The 23702-nt window shown below is 43.5% G+C and overlaps 2 protein-coding genes across 5 annotated transcripts in view; one reads left to right on the forward strand and one right to left on the reverse strand.

Moving 5' to 3' along the window:
* The window catches only part of LOC120556299 (transient receptor potential cation channel subfamily M member 1-like), a 70659-nt gene extending 56501 nt beyond the window's left edge, over positions 1–14158 (forward strand). For 3 of the 4 annotated variants that reach the window (XM_039795784.1, XM_039795785.1, XM_039795786.1), the window contains exons 22-29: positions 1–45; positions 4316–4490; positions 6085–6105; positions 6866–7010; positions 7748–7953; positions 8240–8372; positions 9306–9892; positions 11428–14158. The exon at positions 1–45 is cut by the window's left edge and continues 207 nt beyond it. In XM_039795784.1, coding sequence (XP_039651718.1) covers positions 1–45; positions 4316–4490; positions 6085–6105; positions 6866–7010; positions 7748–7953; positions 8240–8372; positions 9306–9892; positions 11428–11864 — 1749 coding nt within the window. In that variant the 3' untranslated portion in view covers positions 11865–14158. Of the gene's footprint in view, positions 46–4315; positions 4491–6084; positions 6106–6865; positions 7011–7747; positions 7954–8239; positions 8373–8660; positions 8719–9305; positions 9893–11427 lie in introns of those variants that run through there. The other variant, XM_039795787.1, reaches the window with a different exon arrangement.
* Positions 14159–15130: 972 nt separating this feature from the next.
* On the reverse strand, positions 15131–21600 carry tppp3 (tubulin polymerization-promoting protein family member 3). Its single transcript, XM_039794178.1, has 4 exons — positions 21306–21600; positions 17287–17487; positions 16130–16283; positions 15131–15518 (listed from the first exon to the last, which is right to left on the reverse strand). Exons 2-4 carry the CDS (start codon positions 17472–17474, stop codon positions 15324–15326), a joined length of 537 nt encoding a protein of 178 aa, XP_039650112.1. The 5' UTR covers positions 17475–17487; positions 21306–21600; the 3' UTR covers positions 15131–15323.
* Positions 21601–23702: the final 2102 nt, after the last annotated feature.

Consider the following 23702-nt stretch of genomic DNA (forward strand, 5'->3'; position numbering starts at 1 on the left):
GTCAACAAGTACCTGGGCCCCTACGTCATGATGATCGGCAAGATGGTACGTTATACAACAGTAATACACCAGTTATATTACAGCTACCTGGGCCCCTACGTCATGATGATCAGCAAGATGGTACGCCCACACTTCCAAATATACGGCAGTTATATGCCAGATATACTCCAGTTATACACCAGTTATACACCAGCTATACACCAGATATACTCCAGTTATTCACCAGTTATACACCAGTTATACTACAAGTACCTGGGCCCCTACGTCATGATGATCAGCAAGATGGTACGCCCACACTTCCAAATATACTCCAGCTATACACCAGATATACTCCAGTTATACACCAGTTATACACCAGTTATACTACAAGTACCTGGGCCCCTACGTCATGATGATCGGCAAGATGGTACGCCTACACTTCCAAATATACGGCAGTTATATGCCAGTTTTACTCCAGTTATACTACAGTTATATGCCAGTAATACTGCAGTTATACACCAGCTATACACCAGCTATACACCAGATATACTCCAGTTATTCACCAGTTATACACCAGTTATACTACAAGTACCTGGGCCCCTACGTCATGATGATCAGCAAGATGGTACGCCCACACTTCCAAATATACGGCAGTTATATGCCAGTTATACTCCAGTTATACTCCAGTTATATGCCAGTAATACTACAGTTATACTACAGTTATACAGCTGTTATACGCCAGTTATACTCCAGTTATAACTCCAGTTATATGCCAGTAATACTACAGTTATACTACAGTTATACAGCAGTTATACGCCAGTTATACTCCAGTTATACTACAGTTATATGCCAGTAATACTACAGTTATACTACAGTTATACAGCAGTTATACACCAGTTATACTCCAGTTATAACTCCAGTTATACTAAAGTTATACACCAGTTATACGCCGGTTATATTCCAGTTATATGCCAGTTATACGCCAGTTATACGCCAGTTATACTCCAGTTATTACTACAGTTATTACTACAGTTATACGCCAGTTATACGCCAGTTATACGCCAGTTATACTCCAGTTATACTCCAGTTATACTACAGTTATATGCCAGTTATACTGCAGTTATACACCAGCTATACACCAGCTATACACCAGATATATTCCAGTTATTCACCAGTTATACACCAGTTATACTACAAGTACCTGGGCCCCTACGTCATGATGATCGGCAAGATGGTACGCCCACACTTCCAAATATACGGCAGTTATATGCCAGTTATACTCCAGTTATACTCCAGTTATATGCCAGTAATACTACAGTTATACTACAGTTATACAGCAGTTATACGCCAGTTATACTCCAGTTATAACTCCAGTTATATGCCAGTAATACTACAGTTATACTACAGTTATACAGCAGTTATACGCCAGTTATACTCCAGTTATACTACAGTTATATGCCAGTAATACTACAGTTATACTACAGTTATACAGCAGTTATACGCCAGTTATACTCCAGTTATAACTCCAGTTATACTAAAGTTATACACCAGTTATACGCCGGTTATATTCCAGTTATATGCCAGTTATACGCCAGTTATACGCCAGTTATACTCCAGTTATTACTACAGTTATTACTACAGTTATACGCCAGTTATACGCCAGTTATACGCCAGTTATACTCCAGTTATTACTACAGTTATTACTACAGTTATACTACAGTTATACGCCAGTTATACGCCAGTTATACTCCAGTTATACTCCAGTTATACTACAGTTATATGCCAGTTATACGCCGGTTATACTCCAGTTATACTCCAGTTATACTCAATTCAATTCAATTCAATTTTATTTATACACTGTAAAAACGAAAATGTTGTGAAAACTCAAAATTTCAAGGCAACTTACTGCACTAGATTTTTGAGTTTTGAGGCCAACTCAAACTCCTACGTTTTGAAAATAGTTCAGCCAAGTAATAATGTTTTGTTCAAATAATTAACTTTCATATGCTGTGCCAACTAATAATGTTTTGTTTAAATAATTTATCTTTCATAGATATAAAAACTTAAAATCTTAAGTTTCACATACTAAATAACTCAAAAACAGTCATGTCAACTAATTATCTTTTGTTCAGATAATTAACTTTTGTGTGTAATAAAACTAAGTTTCGACTTCTAAAAAGCCCCCGTGCAAAATAGGGGCCCATCTAAAGCTGCTGATCTTGCATCACTTGACATAAAAGGGCCACTAGTGAAGTGACGCGCCGCAGAATACTGGCTGAAGGAAGCCTATTACTGCTCAAAGTCTAACACTGCAAAACTCCAGCTCTTCTTATCAAACGTAACAGTCACTTACCTCATGGTTACAAATGTAAACCAGCACAACAATGACAATTACCAGGCAACAAAACACTACATTATAAACAGACACGTTTAATAAACGGAATTCATAAAGTTACATTTGTATTTCGAACAAACTGCAAACTTTTCAGCAAAGTTTGACACAACCATTTACTGCCTGCATCATGGGAATTGACCAGCCAATGAACCACCTGACTGCAGTGCACAAAATCGGAGTTCAAGGCATAGAGCAGGCCGAAAAGGTAGGCAACTGAAAACCCCTGCAGAACTGCCCAGGAAACCCTGTTTTAGCGTGGAGCATGAAAAGAGTAATTGACCTGGCCTCAATTTGAGTCTAACTACAATTTCAAAGTGGCGCCACCATACATTTTGAAGTGAGACCAACTTATCACAATAAACTTAATACAGTGAGTTGAAGTAACTACTTTAACAAAGTTTATAATGCAATTATGTGTTTTTTGTTCTGTTTAATTGAAAATCAAAGTAAGATGAGCAATTTCAAGTTCTCGTTTTTACAGTGTAGTATCAAATCATAACAAAAGACACTTTACTTTACTCTCGAGACACTTTACAGATAGAGTAGGTCTAGACCACACTCTATAATTTCCAAAACCCCAACAATTACAGTAATTCCCTCAAGAGCAAGCATTAGCAGTGGCTATCGCGACAGTGGCAAGGAAAAACTCCCTTTTAGGAAGAAACCTCGGCAGACCCAGACTCTTGGTAGGCGGTGTCTGACGGGCCGGTTGGGGGGGTGATGAACAGTGGCAATAATAGTCACATTAAAGGTCACAGTGACCTCGAAGGTTATCGTGGAAGTTCATGTCATAGCAGGGCACATCGTGTCATACTGAGTAGTGCAGTCCCCTATACTGGATCCAGACTACTCTGTGCATAGGAACATCACAGCAGGGCGTTGCGGGATGTAACGTGGCGCTGCCGAGCATGGGTGGATGCGGCGGATGCAGCAGGACGCAGCAGGATGCGGCCGGTAATTGCAGAGAATCGCAGAGCATAGCTCTGCGAAGAAGAAACATAAGGACTCCGGGGAGTAAACTCCCCAGAGCTAGATTAGTAACAAGCATTTCTGGGACAGGATGCATACAAAAGTAACAAGTAGAGATGAGAGAGCAGCTCAGTGTGTCATAGGAAGGAAACAGCCTCCCCTGCAGTCTAGAATTATAATAGCATAACTAAGAGAGGCAGGTTAAAGAGAGGTGCCTGGTCGGGCTAGAACTCTCCCCAACCGGATCGGGCTGTACTGGCCTGCCTCCCTCTTCTCTCGCTATATTATTAATTATACAGTATATAAAACTGATGACTACGAGGAGAAGCAGGTGGGCTGGGTTAGGTGGACTCTGCAACTCCTCACTCCCTAACTATAAGCTTTATCAAAGAGGAGGGTTTTCAATTTACTTTTAAATGTGGTGACGGTGTCTGCCCCTCGAACCCAGACTGGGAGCTGGTTCCACAGAAGCGGAGCCTGATAGCTGAAGGCCCTGGCCCCCAGTCTACTTCCAGAGACTGGAAGTAGACTACTCCAGTTATACTCCAGTTATACTCCAGTTATACTCCAGTTATACGCCAGTTATACGCCGGTTATACGCCGGTTATACACCGGTTATACTCCAGTTATACTCCAGTTATACTCCAGTTATACTACAGTTATACGCCAGTTATACGCCAGTTATACTACAGTTATAGCCAGTTATACTCCAGTTATACGCCAGTTATACTACAGTTATACGCCAGTTATACGCCGGTTATACGCCGGTTATACACCGGTTATACTCCAGTTATACTACAGTTATACTCCAGTTATACTACAGTTATACGCCAGTTATACTACAGTTATACTACAGTTATACTCCAGTTATACTACAGTTATACGCCAGTTATACTACAGTTATACTACAGTTATACGCCAGTTATCCGCCGGTTGTAACCGAGTGATTAACATGTGAACTGTCTCGTGCAGATGATCGACATGCTGTACTTCGTGGTCATCATGCTGGTGGTGCTGATGAGTTTCGGCGTGGCGCGGCAGGCCATCCTGCACCCTGACGAGGAGCCGACCTGGCGCCTGGCCAGAAACATCTTCTACATGCCGTACTGGATGATCTACGGAGAGGTGTTCGCGGACTCCATAGACCGTAAGACTAGCGTTCATAGTAAGACTCCCGGCACTTCCTCTGTCCTTTGGTTCCTTTCCTTTGGTTCCTTTCCTTTCCTTTCCTTTGGTTCCTTTCCTTTGGTTCCTTTTTTTGGTTTCCTGATTGTTCACCGACTCCATAGACCCTGACACTAGAGTTTATAGTAAGACCTTTAGTCCATCGGTCCCTCTGTTTTCCTAAACCCTTCCTGTGCTTTTTAATCTCGTTTTTGTCAGGTTTGTTTTTTTCTCTCCTCACCCAGAATATTTGGGGAAAAGTGAAAAAAAAGGTTGAAATATTTAAAATGAAACCTTGACAAAAAAGTGACAAAAAATGGAAAACAAAATAGCTAAAAAGTTGAAAAAAGCAACAACAAAGTGAAAAAAACTGAGAAATCTGCCCCTTCCTTCCTGTGTGTAAGTCCTACCCCTTCCTGTGTCCACCGTGCAACTTTTTGATCCCGTTTGAATGTTTTGCTGCTTTTCCATTTTAGTCATAGCCTGGCTGACACCAGACCCTTCTCAGGTGTAACTGAGAGTGGGTCTGGGGAAGGTTCATTCACAGCCCATTTCCAAAAGGGCGTCACCAACGGACGCCGCTCAAATGCCTCTGGGCGCAATTGGATAGTCCTTCAACCAATCAGACCAACGATCTGGGTGACGCAGCAGCGACAGCAGCATCAACAAGTTACTGCGCTTCGGAGGTCGCCATGTTGAATGTAAACAAGAAGCTGCTCGCCGTCGCTGCGCTATCGTCATCGTATAGAGCCTGCCTCAATGGTTGTGATTGGTGTCCAGCCCGCCTCAATGGTTGTGATTGGTGTAAAGCCCTCCTCAATGGTTGTGATTGGTGTACAGCCCGCCTCAATGGTTGTGATTGGTGTAAAGCCCGCCTAAACGGTTGTGATTGGTGTAAAGCCCGCCTCGACAGTTGTGATTGGTGTAAAGCCTGCCTCAATGGTGGTGATTGGTGTAGAGCCCGCCTCAACGGTTGTGATTGGTGTAGACCCGCCTCAACCGTTGTCATTGGTGTATAGCCCGCCTCAACCATTGTGATTGGTGTAGAGCCCTCCTCAACGGTTGTGATTGGTCTAAAGCCCGCCTCAACAGTTGTGATTAGTGTAAAGATCGTCTCAATGGTCGTAATTGTGTAAAGCCCGCCTCAATTGTTGTAATTGGTGTAAAGCCCGCTTCAATGGTTGTGATTGGTGCCTCGATTTAGAAACACTGGAAATGGGATTGAATGGGCTCTTGGCCAGACTGACTTGCAAAGCAAATCTCAGATTTGCCAGAAGTTCGTCAAGGTTTTCCCAGGCTAGTTTAGTCGCTTTCTTTCAAAATAAATGTTTCTGTCCTCTGCTCAAAACCAACAAACATTTAACGATCATTCATTAACTTGAAAATTGATCCTTTATACATTTTGTCCTGATGTTTGTTAGTCAAAATTAACGCTGAGTTTACAGAGTTTCTTCTAAAGATAATTTGTTTTGTAAATCAACTTTTTTTCTTATTTTCTTGAAAAATCTGTTCATGTATCTGTTATTGATTATTGATTATTTTCTCTCTTCTGTTTCTCTCTGACTGTTGACGGACAGTTTACGCGATGGAAATCAATCGTAAGTATAGAGGTTTAACTTTAATATTGGTGGGGTTTACTCTCCACCAATCAGAGAGGCCGTTTGTTTCAACATTGGGGGTGAATTATAACGGGGGTCTGGGGCAAAAAACACTTCATTTCCTGCTTTCTGGTGAATGTTTCTGCATCAATTTATAGTGAAAATGTCTTTATTAATGTAAAGGAAATAAATATTAGGTAACACTTTACTTGAAGGTATCGACATAATCGTGACATGACACTGTCATGAACGTGTCATAAATGTTATAAACAAGTCATAAACATTTATGACTTCTGTCATTAAGTGTCATTCGGTTTTTGTCATGACATTGTTAGGGTTGTCTTGATTATGACAACTTGACATTAATCAAAGTGACATTACCAGGTGTCTTGGTCATGACAAGTTGACATTAAATTTCTTTGGAGTGTCGGTATTATTATTATTATTATTATTATTAAGACAACTTGACATTAAACAGGATGACATAATGTCAAGTTGTCATAATCAAGACAACCCAAACAATGTCAACTTGTCATGACGAAAAAAAAACACTTAATGACAGAAGTCATGAATGTTTATGACAGTTCATGACAGTGTCATGTCATGATTATGTCGATACCTTCAAGTAAAGTGTAACCAAATATTATTGATTAATCACTCATCCAAAGAGACTCCAGGGTTATTATAATATAATATAATATAATATAATGATAGTATAATAATACAACTGCTGATACTGAGCATGTTGTTTGTGTGTCAGCTCCGTGTGGAGACAACATGTACGATGAGGATGGGAAGAAGCTTCCTCCGTGTATCCCCGGCGCCTGGCTCACGCCCGCCATCATGGCGTGCTACCTGTTGGTCGCCAACATCCTGCTGGTCAACCTGCTCATCGCTGTCTTCAAGTCAGTAACACACAGAGAAACATCTACATACTAATCCCAACCGATCTCCTAGTCAGTAACAAAAACCTACCCTAAAATATCTAAAACCTCTCCAAAGTCCCCACCTCACATCTACAAAACATTTCAGAAAACTGACTAAACTCACCCTAACGGTTTCTAAACCCACCAGAGTCCATGTAAATAATCAATACTTTTATCATCGTTAAAACACACTTCATTCAAAGTGGACAGAAACTTTAAAAAAAACAATCAAAAGCCGTCTTGGTTCATCTTTCCACTGTTCCAACAATCACCACTCTGGTTTGGTTGAAATAAACCCTTAATTCACCCATTTACATGTGGAGATATGCTGGCTCTATACACGCTAAAAGTCCTGATTATTTACATGGAGTCTGGTGGAGATATGCTGGCTCTATACACGCTAAAAGTCCTGATTATTTACATGGAGTCTGGTGGAGTTTGGTGATGGTGATTTCGGGTTTTCATGTTTCATGTTAAATTAAAAGGATCTTACTCTTTAACTAAAAGCTCTATCTCTGTAGGGATCCTTTCCATAATGTTGTCAGACAATTAGAATAATAATCTGAGTCTGTCAGCAGCAACAACAGAACTTTTAGTGACTCTAACTGCTGCTGAACATTAGTCCTGTAGGGTTACATTACAGCTTGGTTCAGGGCTGTAGGTTACAGCGTTCTCGCTCAATACTGGACTATATTTTTCCTTTTTCATCTTCATAGCAACACATTCTTCGAGGTGAAGTCCATCTCCAACCAGGTGTGGAAGTTCCAGCGCTATCAGCTGATCATGACGTTCCACGACCGTCCCATCCTGCCGCCGCCACTCATCGTCTTCCCGCACATCTACATCGTGCTGCGAAGAATCTGCTGTCGCTGCCGTAGGCGCCGGACAGACGGAGACGGCAATGACCGCGAGAGGCGCCTACGTAAGAAATTACATATATATATATATATATATATATATATATTGTGGCAAGCCCAGGGTGTGGGGTTTCCACGTCAGTTCAGTAACAAAAGCCGGCACCAGCAGTACAGTTGAACACAGTTGGAAAGTTTATTAAGGGTAATTGACAGCCTAGGAGGGGAAACCTGTAGGGGGGAGCTCTATAGAGAAACCTGTAGGAGGGGGCTCTATAGAGAAACCTGTAAGGGAGCTACATATATATATATAGATATGGTTATTGAGATATAGTTTGTTATTGTGTGTTTCAGAGCTGGTTCTGAGCACCGAGGAGCTGAAGAGTCTTCATGAGTTCGAGGAGCAGTGTGTCGAGGAATATTTCAGAGAGAAAGAGGACGAGAAACAGTCGTCCAACAACGAGAGAATCAGAGTCACATCTGAGAGGTCAAACATACTCCTTATACATTCATATTAATGGTTATACATTTAAAGCCAGCGTCCACAGCTGCTCGTCCCAAAGTTCTTGTCCCTTTTTTGTTTTCCGGTCGCTTGAAGTTTTCGTGCACACGATTTGGTACCGCTCACCACCAACAACTTTATCGACATTTGTCGCTTTTTAAAAAAGTTTGTTTGTTACATTTTTACTGGAAGATTGATAAATTTTTTTGTGCTTTGTTTTGACGTAATTTCGTAGGATATTATAGGAAATGTTCTGCAAAGTTTTTGTTTCAGGGTGGAGAACATGTTCATGTTATCAGTTGGAAATTTTATGTGACATTTCTAAGCTTTTTCAAACGTTTTTCTCACTTCTTCCGTTTTTTCTTGTTTTTTATGCTTTTATTGAGGTAATTTCGTAGAATTTAATTCGACTTGTGCTTTTATTTCAGGATAGAGAAAAGAGTGTGGTGTCCTTACCTTACCTGTTATGTCTATAGTCCTGTAGATGAGAGTGTCCTTACCTTACCTCCCACGTGTCACCTCACAATGATATTGCTACTTTTTCCAACGCTTTTCCAATTATTTTTTTTGACGCTTTTTTTAATGTCTTAGCTAATTTTTCTGACATTTTTGGTGCTTTTTCAGATTTTTTTATCCCTTTTTCTGATGTTTTTGGCACTTTTTTAAAGACAATTTTGTTGCCTTTTATTGCTGCTTTTTTCAACATTTTTGGCACTTTTTTCTGATGGCTAAGGAACTTTTTGGGGGCCTTATGAGGCCAAAACTTTAAGTGAGAAAGCTATATGAGACATGCAATAATACAGTCAACATATTTGACTTTTTCTGTTAAATAAAAGCATGTTAATAACCTAAACATGTCTGGCCCTTAGTGAAGGTGAGTTGACACCCCTACCTTACCTGTTCCTGGGTCTGTTTCAGGGTGGAGAACATGTTCATGCGTCTGGAGGAAGTGAACGAGCGCGAGCACTCGATGAAGGCGTCTCTGCAGACAGTTGATCTGCGTCTGGCTCAGCTGGAGGATTTCTCCGGCCGAATGGCGACGGCTCTGGAGAAACTGGCCGGCGTGGACCGCGCCGAGCTGGTCCACTCCAGATGCTCGTCTGTGTGCGAGCCGTCGGCTCTGCTGCGGCACGGCAGCCTCAGCAGCGCCGACGGCTACAGTCTTTACCGGTATCAGCTGGAGCACGACGACCGCAGCTCCGTGGCCGGAGACGTGGAGGGAACCAACAGAAAGCTACCGCTGAGTCCAGAGAGAACCGAGAGGAAGCTACCGCTGAGTCCAGAGGGAACTGACAAGAACCTACCGCAGAGTCCAAAAGGAACCAACAGGAACCTACCGCAGAGTCCAGAAGGAACCAACAGGAAGCTACCACTGAGTCCAGAGGGAACTGACAAGAACCTACCGCAGAGTCCAGAAGGAACCAACAGGAAACTACCACTGAGTCCAGAGAGAACCAACAGGAACCTACCGCTGAGTCCAGAGAGAGCGGCGGGAAACACAACAGGTAGGAAGGTTTAAGAGGAGGAGGAAAAAGGGACAAAACCTTTTTTCAAAAGCGATTTTATCATAAACCTACATTTTGGAACTCCTCCTAGGCCGTGCGGCTCATCTGCACGAAACTTGGTAAATACCATCTCCAGACCAACCTGACAAAAGAATATCAAAAGAATTTTGCTCACCCCTGATCCAGGACCACCCATGATCCAGGGCCACTCCTGATCCAGGGTCACCCCTGATCCAGGGCGACCCCTGATCCAGGACCACCCCTGATCCAGGACCACCCCTGATCCAGGACCAGCCCTGATCCAGGGCCACCCCTGATCCAGGACCAGCCATGATCCAGGGCCACCCCTGAACCAGGACCAGCCCTGAGCTAGAGTCACTCCTTATCCAGGGCCACCCATGATCCAGGGCCACCCCTGATCCAGGGCCACCCATGATCCAAGGCCACCCCTGATCCAGGACCAGCCCTGTACATTTGTGAATGTACTATTCCAAAAATGATTTCCAACCGGGGCGCACTGGTAGCTCACCTGGTTGTGCGTCGTACAGAGGCTTAGTCCTAAACGTTATTTTAGGCCCAGTTTATTAAGCAACTTCATTTTATCCAATATATGTAGTAGGGGTCTGTCTTTCTTTCAGTTAAGGGGTCCTTGGTTTAAAAAACGTTGAAGAACCCTGATTTAGACCATTATTATCTCCATATCTGTCTCTAAAACGTTGGAAAAGCTAGAGCAGATGATGACTAAATATCACTCAAACAGCTTTAAGATAAAACTTAAATCTAAAAATGTCCGACTACAACAGTGTTTCTCAACAGGGGCGTTCAGAGGATGATGGGGGTGCTGGAAGCAGTATTGTGGAAAGGGAGGCATTGAGGTAGCCTGGTCCTACCAGACTCTGGTCCATTAGCCTGGTCCTACCAGACTCTGGTAAATTAGCCTGGTCCTACCAGACTCTAGTACATTAGGCTGGTCCTACCAGACTCTGGTACACTAGCCTGGTCCTACCAGACTCTGGTCCATTAGCCTGGTCCTACCAGACTCTGGTACACTAGCCTGGTCCTACCAGACTCTGGTCCATTAGCCTGGTCCTCTCAGACTCTGGTAAATTAACCTGGTCCTACCAGACTCTGGTCCATTAGCCTGGTCCTACCAGACTCTGGTAAATTAGCCTGGTCCTACCAGACTCTGGTACATTAGCCTGGTCCAACCAGACTCTGGTCCATTAGCCTGGACTACTGTGCAATACTTTCATTTATTTATGACATTAGGCCTTTTAGGGAAGTGCAACATACTCCTTTTTACTGTATTCTATTTATTGCTGTGTGTATGTTATGTATAGATAAATAGTGCTGTAGATGTCTGGTTGTGGATTATAAATCTAAGATTAATCTGTGGTTTGTTATTAAATAACAGATTAGTGATCTGGTGAATCTGTCTTTTGATGGAGCAGTAGAAAGTCCTTTAAACTGACTTGTTTGGCGGTGAGTTCTTAATGTAAACATGAACCTCCCTGTTTCCTGTTTCCTGTTTCCAGGTGACGTAAAGGAGTTCGGCTTGACTCTGGAGGTGCGAGGACGGACGGAGAGGACGCGGTCTCTGTCCGGCGTGGACATCCTGATCTCACCGTGTGACGCCGAACGCAGACCCGATGTGACGCATGCTGCCGAGAAAACGCGTCTGGAGGCAACGGCATCCTTCCCTCTGGAGAGGGCGAAGGTCACACAGTATTTATCGTCTCCGAGCCTCAGCGCCGCCCACAGGTCGCCCAGACAGGAAGCGGAGGAAGGAGCGTACACGCCGCCCGGCGGGGAACTACGGGAAGAGGAGCCATCGGACGAGGACAGGAAGTACCCTACACTGCGCTCCAAGAGTCTGAACGCCAACCCGAGGAAGGCGAAGAAGGAGAGCGAGGAGACGCGGCGCTCAGCCGGCAGCGTCACAGAACTCCGACCTGCCGATCCGGAACATTAGTCACCTGACAGGGTCAGGGTCCCACTTCTCATCGCTCCTCAAGGAGGGGACGCCAAATAAAGTCACAACAACGGTGAAAACAATGTCAAGAAAGTCTGAAAAAGTGACAAAAACATGCGACAAAAAAAAAAAATAGACGCTGAGTGTGAACATCTCAGCCTGATATACTCTTTACGGTCACTCTGTGTCTCCTGATTATTATATATATACTATTATTATATTCAGACCGTCTCCTGTTTCTCTCGACATCTAATCTGACCCATTCGAAAGGTTTCTGTTTCTTTCAACCAAATAGTGAAAACCATGCGGTGGACGGTTCCCTCTTCAGTAGTAGAACATAAGGATCAGTTCACTACTTTCTCTGAATTCTGGGAGTTTTATTCAGTTTTATATTATTTAAACAGAAACAGTCTTCTGTGATTATCCTTCAACAGTCTCTCCTCTTATTTTAATAATTCAGTGTGCCATCGGCAGAATTACTATTATCCTGCATACTTATTCCACCACGTTTTTCCCGCTACTAGTCACGGAGCGTTGCCAACATGTGCACACAAAATACATCAAAACGTGTGTAATGACTGGGAATGGTGTTCTATGACTTTTGTAGGAGATTTGCCGCGCGGTTTTCACGATATCGGCAAAAAACGCCGCAAAATTTCCCATAGACTTTAATGGGAAATCTTCGGAAAATTTGTTTAACATCGCTCAAAACAACCCCTCTTTGGGGCCATTCTGTATCGCCATACTTTAATGTAGAAAAATAATTAAAAGTTTAAACCGAAGACAAGACTTGAGCCTTTATTGGGCTGAATGGGCATTCTGATATCAAGCACGGCTTCTACCAGATCACAGTTTATGTATCGTCCAGTTTTCAGACCGTTTCAAATTTTCCAATGTGTGTGTATGTGGCGGAATGTTGAGAGTTAGAGGGGAGGACAGAGGGGGGAGCTGCAGTAAGATCCTCTGAAATCTTTCCAAACAAATTACACTCTCCCCTACAGTTTTCACTCTTCATACACTCTTCACACAAAATGTAGGAAATGTTGTGCCGGTCGCAGACATGTAACAATGGATTCCATCGGACTTAAACTTTTGGCTCTGTTCATACCAACTGCCGATAGAAACTATGAAACACAATATCTGGAAGGATGCAGATGGTTCCCTGTTTGTTACCTGCTCTGTGTTGCATATATTTGACATCACACACATAAAAACCACATCAATGCATTCGCCAGATTCATATCTCTCTGGTGATGATAATATTTTGCAGTTTGGACCCACCATTTGTGAATTAAATAAGGAACTTCAGAGGTATAATCATTATTAAATATACATTTTTTACCTATCAAACAGTCTCCCCCTCCCTCCTCTAACACACACACAGAAGAGGAGAGGAGAGGAGGAGAGGAAAAGAGGAGGAGAGGAAGGAAGGAGAAGAGGTGTTAGGTTATTTGTCAGCTAACATGATGTCATGAGGAACTGAATTTTACAGTTTGAATAGAGTTTCTCGAAAATTCTGAATAACCAAACAAACTCCTCCTCCTATCATGTAGACTGTTTACTGTAGAACATGTCAAACAGCAGATTTACTGTTAGCCAGTGTTATTCGGATGCACCAAGTAGTAGGCACACTGTCAAATTTCCTGTGGAATTTTCTAGTTAGTAATTACTGCTTTGTTTATCTTAAATAAATTATATATAATGTCATATAAATCAGTGGTGGTAGTAAAACACACACACACACACACACACACACAGACAAACAGACAGACAGACATACAGACAGACACACACACACACACACAGACAGTATAGTCCAGGTTAACTCGACCGATTCAAACTTGAACTAATCAAAGTGTTTTTAATGTGTTTCCTGTTTGTTGTGAATGAATTGTGATGATGTATTGAGTTATATAGACGTTATGTTCAGGAGGGTTTGTAGAGCAGAGACATTAAAGTAATATCTCAGTTTTTATTTTGATGTATAACTTCTATATGAAATTATTGCAGCTTTTCACGTCCGAAAAAATTACTTTTTTATCCGTGTAGAAATAAGAACTGAATGTTGTCTCAAAGATTATATTTATTATAAAACCTTAATGCGTTATTTGATGTTATTATGGTATATATTATGTTTTTATTATTCAGCATAAATACGAGTAGATTTACACACACACAGACACACACACATACACACTAACATGAAACTCTGACAGAATTAAAGGGAATGAATGAGTTCTACCTCTACACACAAACTTTTCTTCTAAGAAATAAAAGAATCATGACTTGCTGAACTGTTTCCTTCACATTTTTCTTTTCCTCCCTGACTAGTATTCTGATTATTATTCTCACTATATTAGGGTTTTTTCTGTAAATAAAAAATAAAAACGGGTTATAGCCACAAAAAAGTCAGTTGAAAAATGTGGCAAAGACGTGAAAAAAAAAAACTTCCAAGACATTGGAAAAAACACCCAAAACAAAAACAAAAAACGACAAAAATGTCGAAAAAGGGAAATAAAACTAGTCTATCATCGTAAAGTCTAACTTTCAGATTCCAGCTGACTTTGTTCCTTTTCTTTGTTGGGATTTTTTGCTGTTTCTGGCGTTTTATTCAACTTTTCTTTGTTTTTTGGAAATTTTTGGCTCGTTTTTTCACCATTTTGACCCTTGTTCTGACTTTGTTTAATCTTTAAATTTCCGCCCGAGCGTTGGCCCGTCCGGCCTATATCACCGCGGGTCGGCCCATATCACCGCGGGTCGGCCAGGAGGAACCAGATTCAGAGAGAGACACACAAACATCTGTTTTATGTTTTATTCTTTTAATAAAATAGCTTCCAGTCCAGTTTAAACATTCATCTTAAAATAAGAACACGGCTACTAAATGTTTTCTACATGTTAACTAAACACTTCACACTCACACACAGACACACACACTCACACACAGACACACACACTCACACATAGATTCACACACACACACACACACACACACATAGATTCACACACAGACACACACACTCACACACAGACACACACTCACACAGACACACACACATTCACACATACACAAACACACACACACAGACAAACACAAACACACACAGACAAACACACTCACACACAGACAAACAAACACACACAGACAAACACACTCACACACAGACACACACACTCACTCATAGATTCACACACAGACACACACACACACACATAGATTCACACACAGACACACACACTCACACACAGACACACACTCACACAGACACACACACATTCACACATACACAAACACACACACACACACACACACACAGACAAACACAAACACACACACAGACAAACACACACACTCCCCCACCCCCCCCTCTAGGTTTGGTCCGGACTAGGTGCTGCAGGTACGGCCTGTTATTTCTCGGCCTTGGTCTTGTGGTCTTGTGGTCTTGGTGCTGCAGGTACTGGTTATTTCTCGGCCTTGGTCTTGTGGTCGTACGTGCCGGCGTCCCGGTAGGCGCCCACGTAGCCGGTGTGCTCCACCGTGTCCTCGCGGCCCTCGCGACCTTTGCCCCGGCCGCTCTCATCGAAGCGTTCCCGGTGAGACCCGGTGTACCGGGACGCATCGGTCAGACGCTCCAACGCAGCCGCCTTCGCCACTTTCTAATGGAGACAACAAGACCGGGAACACAGGGAGGACAGGTCAGAGGACGCAGAGAGAGGACATACAGGACAGGTCAGAGGACACAGAGAGAGGACATACAGGACAGGGCAGAGGACGCAGAGAGAGGACATACAGGACAGGTCAGAGGACGCAGAGAGAGGACATACAGGACAGGTCAGAGGACACAGAGAGAGGACATACAGGACAGGTCAGAGGACACAGAGAGAGGACATACAGGACAGGTCAGAGGACGCAGAGAGAGGACATACAGGACAGGTCAGAGGACGCAGAGAGAGAAAATAAAAAAAAAAAAAGGACATACAGGATGGTAAAAAACAAACAAAAAAACAAAAACAAAAAAAAAAAAAAAAAAAAAAAAAAAAAAAAAAAAAAAAAAAAAAAAAAAAAAAAAAAAAAAAAAAAAATAAAAAAAAAAAAAAAAAAAAAAAAAAAAAAACAACAACAGGTCAGAGAGCACAGGACATGTGTGTGTGTGTGTGTGTGTCTCTGTGTGTCTCTGTGTGTGTGTGTGTGTGTGTGTGTGTCTCTATGTGTGTGTGTGTGTGTGTGTGTGTGTGTGTGTGTGTGTGTGGGTGTGTGTGTGTCTCACCGTGACTCCCACGTTGCTCGGTCCTCGTCCGTCCACCAGTTTAAAGATGGACGCCAGCGCGTCCTCTTTGCTTTGACCTTTGAACCTTTTTGGGGCCAAATCCTCCAGCGCTCGCTGGAACTCCTCGAAGGTGATGACGCGGGACGTCTTCTGTCTTCACGCAGAGACACAGAGAGACATGGGGCGTGTTTATATTTAAATATCTAAAGCGTCTCAACACAGAGAGACAGAGAGAGACACACAGACACAGAGACAGAGACACAGAGAGACACAGAGAGACAGAGAGACAGAGACACAGAGAGACAGAGAGACAGAGACACAGAGAAACAGAGACACAGACACAGAGAGACAGAGACACAGAGACACAGAGAGAGACAGAGACACAGAGAGAGACACAGAGAAACAGAGACAGAGACACAGAGAGACAGAGACACAGAGAGAGACAGAGACACAGAGAGAGACAGAGACACAGAGACACAGAGACACAGAGACAGAGACACAGAGACACAGAGACAGAGACACAGAGACACAGAGACAGAGACACAGAGACACAGAGAGACACAGTCACATAGACAGATACAGAAACAGAGACAGAGAGACAGAGAGACAGACACAGAGACAGAGAGACAGACACAGAGACACAGAGGTGAAGGACAGAGTTTCTCCTTTTTGTTGCCCTTTTGTGACGCTGTAGGACAGAGTGTCTCTGGGTGATAGATGCTGAGAGATAGAGACACAGAGAAACAGAGAGAGACAGAGAGACAGAGACATAGAGACAGAGAGACAGAGACACAGAGACAGACAGAGACAGAGACACAGAGACACAGAGAGAGACAGAGAGACAGAGAGAGAGACAGAGAAAGAGACACAGACACAGAGACACAGAGAGAGAAAGAGACAGACAGAGAGACAGAGAGACAGAGAGACAGAGACATAGAGACAGAGAGACAGAGACAGAGAGAGAGACAGAGAGAAAGAGACAGACAGAGAGACAGAGAGACAGAGAGACAGAGACATAGAGACAGAGAGACAGAGAGAGAGACAGAGACAGAGACAGAGACAGAGACAGAGACACAGAGACACAGAGAGAGACAGAGACAGACAGAGTCTAACATCCAGAGTGTCTCTGGGTGATAGACACTGTAGGACAGACTGACTTGACTTTGGAGAAGACGATGTCCACGTCTGTCCCAGAGACGTTCTTCCCGTCGGTGATCTTGCAGTCCTTGCAGAGCTTGGCCCAGTTCTTCCCGTTCAGCTCGTTGCCCGAGGCCTTTGTGTCCCCGTGGACGGCGAACTTCCTGAAGGACGCCAGCAGCTGATCCATGTCTGCGCTCTCTGCCATGGCGGGAAAATACCTGCAGGACGAGACCACGAGGCTGATGATGTCACAACATGTTTACTGTAGGCTGTGATGTCATCTAACAGCTGATTTATAATGATATTACCTCCATACCTGTGGTCACCATGGTGACCTTCACAGCTGAAAGGGGCGGAACTTATAAGAGGTCTTTTCAAAGGTGTGTGTGTGTGTGTGTGTGTGTGTGTGTGTGTGTGTGTGTGTGTGTGTGTGTGTGTGTGTGTGTGTGTGTGTGCATGTCTGTCTGTGTGTGTGTCTGTGTGAGTGTCTGTGTGTGTGTGTGTGTGTGTTTGTGTGTCTGAGCGTTACTACAGACCTAAATATAGGTCAGAACTACTACGACCACTAGAGGGCTCCTCCACTACAGACCTAAATATAGGTCAGAACTACTACGACCACTAGAGGGCTCCTCCACTACAGACCTAAATATAGGTCAGAACTACTACGACCACTAGAGGGCTCCACCACTACAGACCTAAATATAGGTCAGAACTACTACGACCACTAGAGGGCTCCTCCACTACAGACCTAAATATAGGTCAGAACTACTACGACCACTAGAGGGCTCCACCACTACAGACCTAAATATAGGTCAGAACTACTACGACCACTAGAGGGCTCCACCAATGGATGTATTAAGAGAACTGGATACAGTGTTCAGGTGAAGCCCCGTACGTTCCAATGAGAGTTGCTCAAAAGCGCATTAAGACAACATGGAGCTCGGCTTTTCCGCATTCTTCGCCCATGACGTCACGGTGGACACACGCACTAGCAACAATTTGTTTGTGTTGTCTTAGCAACCGGTAGCAACATGCTCGTTCATGAGCCTGTCTCTCGTGGCTCTTACAAGTGGCGAACTCATGAACTCGCCGTTTTCATTGTTAAATATTCACTAACGTTAAACATTGTTTTTGTTGTTCCCGATTGTTTACGTGCTTAGCTAAATAAACGATAGATGTATTTAGCTCGACATCCAAGGAGATTTAATCATTATGTCGTGCTACTAGCTAGCCAGCTAGCTACTAGCTAGCTAGCTAGCTACTAGCTAGCGCTAGCAGTTAGCCTGCAGTTTCGTGAACAGAGCTCATCCATGGCTTCATCTCTCATCCACGTTACAAGCTTTACAGCATACAGCCCTCGGATGGATCATAAGAGAGAACCAAGGCCATGTAATCACTATGTCTGTAGTAACGTTATGTAGGCATGATCTTAATACAGCCATGCTAGCTAACCCTGATGTTAGCAACTAGCTAGCTAGCCGATAGCCCCGCCAGTTTGGGAAACGCTAATGACGTTACATCCACGTAACAGGCTTTACAACATACATACATCGCTCGGATGTATCATAACTTCATAAGATAATACCATGGACGTATTAATAGAACACATGGTGAATTACAACCATTAGCTATATCCATTATTACAGCTAGCTACGTGAGCTCGGGAGAACAGTCATGTCATCATATATCCATTATTACAGCTAGCTTCATGAGCTCAGAGAACAGTCATGTGATCATATATCCATTATTACAGCTAGCTACATGAGCTCAGAGAACAGTCATGTGATCATATATCCATTATTACAGCTAGCTACATGAGCTCGGGAGAACAGTCATGTGAGCGGACGTGCGCAGTCCCGTGGCTCTGCTCGCGTCCATTATGCGCGTTCATCTTTTCAAATTTAATAATTCTGGATTTGCTTCTAGTGAATGTTAAAAATGTTAAAAACGTGACGTTTTAAACAAGGACCCTTTCAGTGTTCGGGCTGGTAGGTTGATATACCCCGAAACAAATGATCCGCTGAAATATAGATGTTTCTTTCGCCATGTAATGTATGTGAAAAGTCTTTCTGGGCCATGGGGTGCAGTACCACCGTTATCCGCTAAGCCCATGGTGGCATATAGAATTAGCGCTCCTCCTCGGGGCTTGGCTCGACCATTACAGACCTAAATATAGGTCAGAACTACTACGACCACTAGAGGGCTCCACCACTACTAACCTAAATATAGGTCAGAACTACTACGACCACTAGAGGGCTCCACCACTACAGACCTAAATATAGGTCAGAACTACTACGACCACTAGAGGGCTCCACCACTACAGACCTAAATATAGGTCAGAACTATTAACGACCACTAGAGGGCTCCACCGAGACCTAAATATAGGCCTGAACTAGACAGGGCTCCACTAAGACCTAAATATAGGTCAGAACTACTGACGACCACTAGAGGGCTCCACCACTACAGACCTAAATATAGGTCAGAACTACTGACCACTAGGGGCTCCTCCACTACAGACCTAAATATAGGTCAGGATGTCCACGAACACAGAACCACCATGGTCCAGAACTACTCGCCCTAGAGAGTCCACCACTACAGACCTAAATATAGTCAGAACTACTACGACCACTAGAGGGCTCCTCCACTACAGACCTAAATATAGGTCAGAACTATTACGACCACTAGAGGGCTCCACCACTACAGACCTAAATATAGGTCAGAACTACTACGACCACTAGAGGGCGCCGCCTCTAGAAACCTAAATATAGGTCAGAACTACTACGGCCACTAGAGGGCGCCGCCTCTAGAAACCTAAATATAGGTCAGACTATGCTGGAACAAACCAGACTCTGTAAAAACTCTAAATAATGGTTTGTTTTAGACTGTGAGACATAATGATGGATTCATATCTTCCCCTGGACATTACAGAGAATAAACAGCTGAAGTAATCTTTCATAGCTGGTCCATGTGCACATTGTTTTTCTCCAGCTGTGTGTGTGTGTGTGCGTTAGTGTCTGTGTGTCTGTGTGTGTGTCTGTGTGTCTGTGTGTGTGTGTGTGTGTGTGTCTGTGTGTGTCTGTGTGTGTGCGTGCGTGTGTCTGTGTGTGTGCGTGCGTGTGTCTGTGTGTGTGTGTGTGTGTGTGTGTGTGCGTGTGTCTGTGTGTGTGTGTGTCTGTGTGTGTGTGTGTGTCCGTGTGTCTGTGTGTGTGCGTCGCGTGTCTGTGTGTGCGTACATGTGTGTGTGTGGTGGCGTGGGGCGTGTGTGCTGTGTGTGTCTGTGTGCATGTGTGTGTCTGTGGCGTGTATATGTGTGTGTGTGTATGTGTGTCTGTGCGTCTGTGCGTAGTATGTGTGTGTGTGTGTGTGTGTGTGTGTGTGTGTGTTTTGCATGTGTGTGTGTGTGTGTGTATGTGTGTGTGTGTGTGTGTGTTCTGTACATGGCTGCGTATGCGTTGTCTGTGTGTGTGTGCGTGTCTGTGTGTGTCTGTGTGCATGTGTGTGTGTGTGCGTGTATGTGGGGTGTATGTGTGTGTGTGTGTCTGTGCATGCGCGCGCGTGTGGTTTGCGGTCTGTGTGTGTGTGTGTGTGTGTGTTTCTGTGTGCGTGTGTGTGTATGTGTGTGTGTCTGTGTGTATGACATCATTAAACATGAATACATATTTTGTACATTAAGTTTATTGTAGTAAAGTAACTAAATACTACATCATTACCTCATTATTTGATAAATGAACTCAAACATTTTAAATTTAAATTCAACATTCTAAAAATCAGAAAGCTACGATGTAACCCCCGTCTCATGTTGCGCATGTTGCTTAAATAAAGGTAAAAACAGAATATTACAATATATACAAACATGTATTATGCTCATGCACATTATAGTAACCTGTCCTGAGAGATGAATTCAACACATTAATCTTTGTTCTTCAGTGTGATCTTTGCAGCAACACTTTTCTTTTCACTCTTCTGTCCGTTTACTTTTAGATTTAAGACCCAAACAGCTGATTTCTTTGAGTTTAGATTCTGCAGATTATCTTACCTGTCTCTGTCTCCGTGTGTCTCTGTGTGTCTCAGGGTGTCTCAGTGTGTCTCCGTGTGTCTCTGTGTGTCCTGTCTTCTTCTTCTTCTTCAGGGTTCAAATGAAACTCTGCAGCGCCAAGCGCTGTTTACCGTCTGTTTATCCTGTCGCCATGACGACATCCTGTCACATATCACACAGGGGAGGGAAGTGAATAGAGAGGGAGGGAGAGACAAAGAGAGAGAGAGAGAGGGAGAGAGAGACAGAGAGAGGGAGGGAGGGAGTAGTATGTAGAGAGACAACAGGAGAGAGTAGTATGTAGAGACAGCAGTAGAGAGTAGTATGTAAAGAGACAACAGTAGAGAGCAGTATGTAGAGAGACAGCAGTAGAGAGACAACAGTAGAGAGTAGTGTGTAGAAAGACAACAGTAGAGAGTAGTATGTAGAAAGACAACAGTAGAGAGCAGTATGTAGAGAGACAGGCAGTAGAGAGCAGTATGTAGAGAGACAGCAGTAGAAAGACAACAGTAGAGAGTAGTATGTAGAAAGACAACAGTAGAGAGCAGTATGTAGAGAGACAGGCAGTAGAGAGCAGTATGTAGAGAGACAACAGTAGAGAGCACTATATAGACAGACAGCAGTAGAGAGCAGTATGTAGAGAGACAACAGTAGAGAGCAGTATGTAGAGAGACAACGGTAGAGAGCAGTATGTAGAAAGACAACAGTAGAGAGTAGTATGTAGAGGCAGAGCAGTAGAGAGCAGTATGTAGAGAGACAGCAGTAGAGACAACAGTAGAGTGGTGTGTAGAAAGACAACAGTGAGAGTGAGTATGTAGAAGACAACAGTAGGAAGCAGTATGTAGAGACAGGCAGTGAGGAGCAGTGTGTAGAGACAGCAGTAGAAAGACAACAGTAGAGAGTGGTATGTAGAAAGAGACAACAGTAGAGAGCAGTATGTAGAGAGACAGGCAGTAGAGGCAGTATGTAGAGACAACGATGAGAGCACTATATGGACAGACAGCAGTAGAGAGCAGTATGTAGAGACAACAGTGAGAGCGGTATGTAGAGACAACGGTGAGACGGTATGTAGAAGACAACAGTAGGAGTGAGTATGTAGAGAGACGAGTAGAGAGACAACAGTGAGAGTGAGTATGTAGAAAGAGACAACAGTAGAGCGGTATGTGAGAGACAGCAGTAGAGGCAGTATGTAGAGAGACAGCAGTGAGAGACAACAGTAGAGTAGTATGTGAGAGACAGCAGTAGAGAGTAGTATGTAGAGAGACAACAGTAGAGAGTGGTATGTAGAGAGACAGCAGTAGAGTGGTATGTAGAGACAACAGTAGAGTGAGTATGTAGAGACAGCAGTGAGAGTAGTGTAGAGGAGACAGGGGAGAGTGGTATGTAGAGAGACCTGATGAGAGTGAGTATGTAGAGAGACAACAGTAGAGAGTGAGTATGTAGGAGACAACAGTAGAGAGTGGTATGTAAGGAGAGACAGCAGTAGAGAGACAACATTAGAGTGAGTATGTAGAGAGACTACAGTGAGAGAGACATGTGAGAGTGGTATGTAGAGGACAACAGTAGAGAGTGGTATGTAGAGACAACAGTAGAGAGTGAGTATGTAGAGAGACAGCAGTAGAGAGTGGTATGTAGGAGACAACAGTAGAAAGTGGTATGTAGAGGGACAACGGTAGAGAGTAGTATGTAGAGCGACAACAGTAGAGAGTAGTATGTAGAGAGACAGCAGTAGAGAGTAGTATGTAGAGAGACAACAGTAGAGAGTAGTATGTAGAGCGACAACAGTAGAGAGTAGTATGTTCATATTGCAGTAGTTTGACCGGTGGGTCCAGTCTGTCCCATCAGACGTGTGTTGAAGGTTTCTTCCTTCCCACATCCCATCATTGTGGAACCTGTCGTCACGGCAACACAAATACAAACAGTGACAACCATTGACATATATATAATGGACCAATAGACCCCGTTGCTCTGGACGGAGACCAGTGAAGGCTATTAGAAGCACTTTTCCGGTGATCTCTTGATTTACTGCGCAGCCTCCAACTGACGGAGACAACGTAAATGTGACGTGAGCAACCTGTCTGAAAGTGTGAAGTCTTCTGGTAGCTGTGCCAAGAGAAATCTCAATCATTCCCAATCTTACAGAGACGGAGAGCGTAGGTATATGTAAGGAGATAACATAAGCACAGGCTAATTATTGCTAACTAACATGCTAGTTAACATTAGTAATTAAACCTAAACAGATAATGGAAGTCCAAACTGCCTGTGAGCTTCTCCTGTACTATACGGTAATTCCTCTACTGTGCGACAGTAAGTCTCGTGGTTATGACCCAATCGTTAGCCTATTTTTATAAAAGCGTCTGCTACGGAGCCATAACGTGAGGTACAAGGTAATGGAGCCTT

Source organism: Perca fluviatilis, chromosome 3 (genome assembly GCF_010015445.1).
Source record: "Perca fluviatilis chromosome 3, GENO_Pfluv_1.0, whole genome shotgun sequence".
Classification (NCBI taxonomy): domain Eukaryota; kingdom Metazoa; phylum Chordata; class Actinopteri; order Perciformes; family Percidae; genus Perca; species Perca fluviatilis.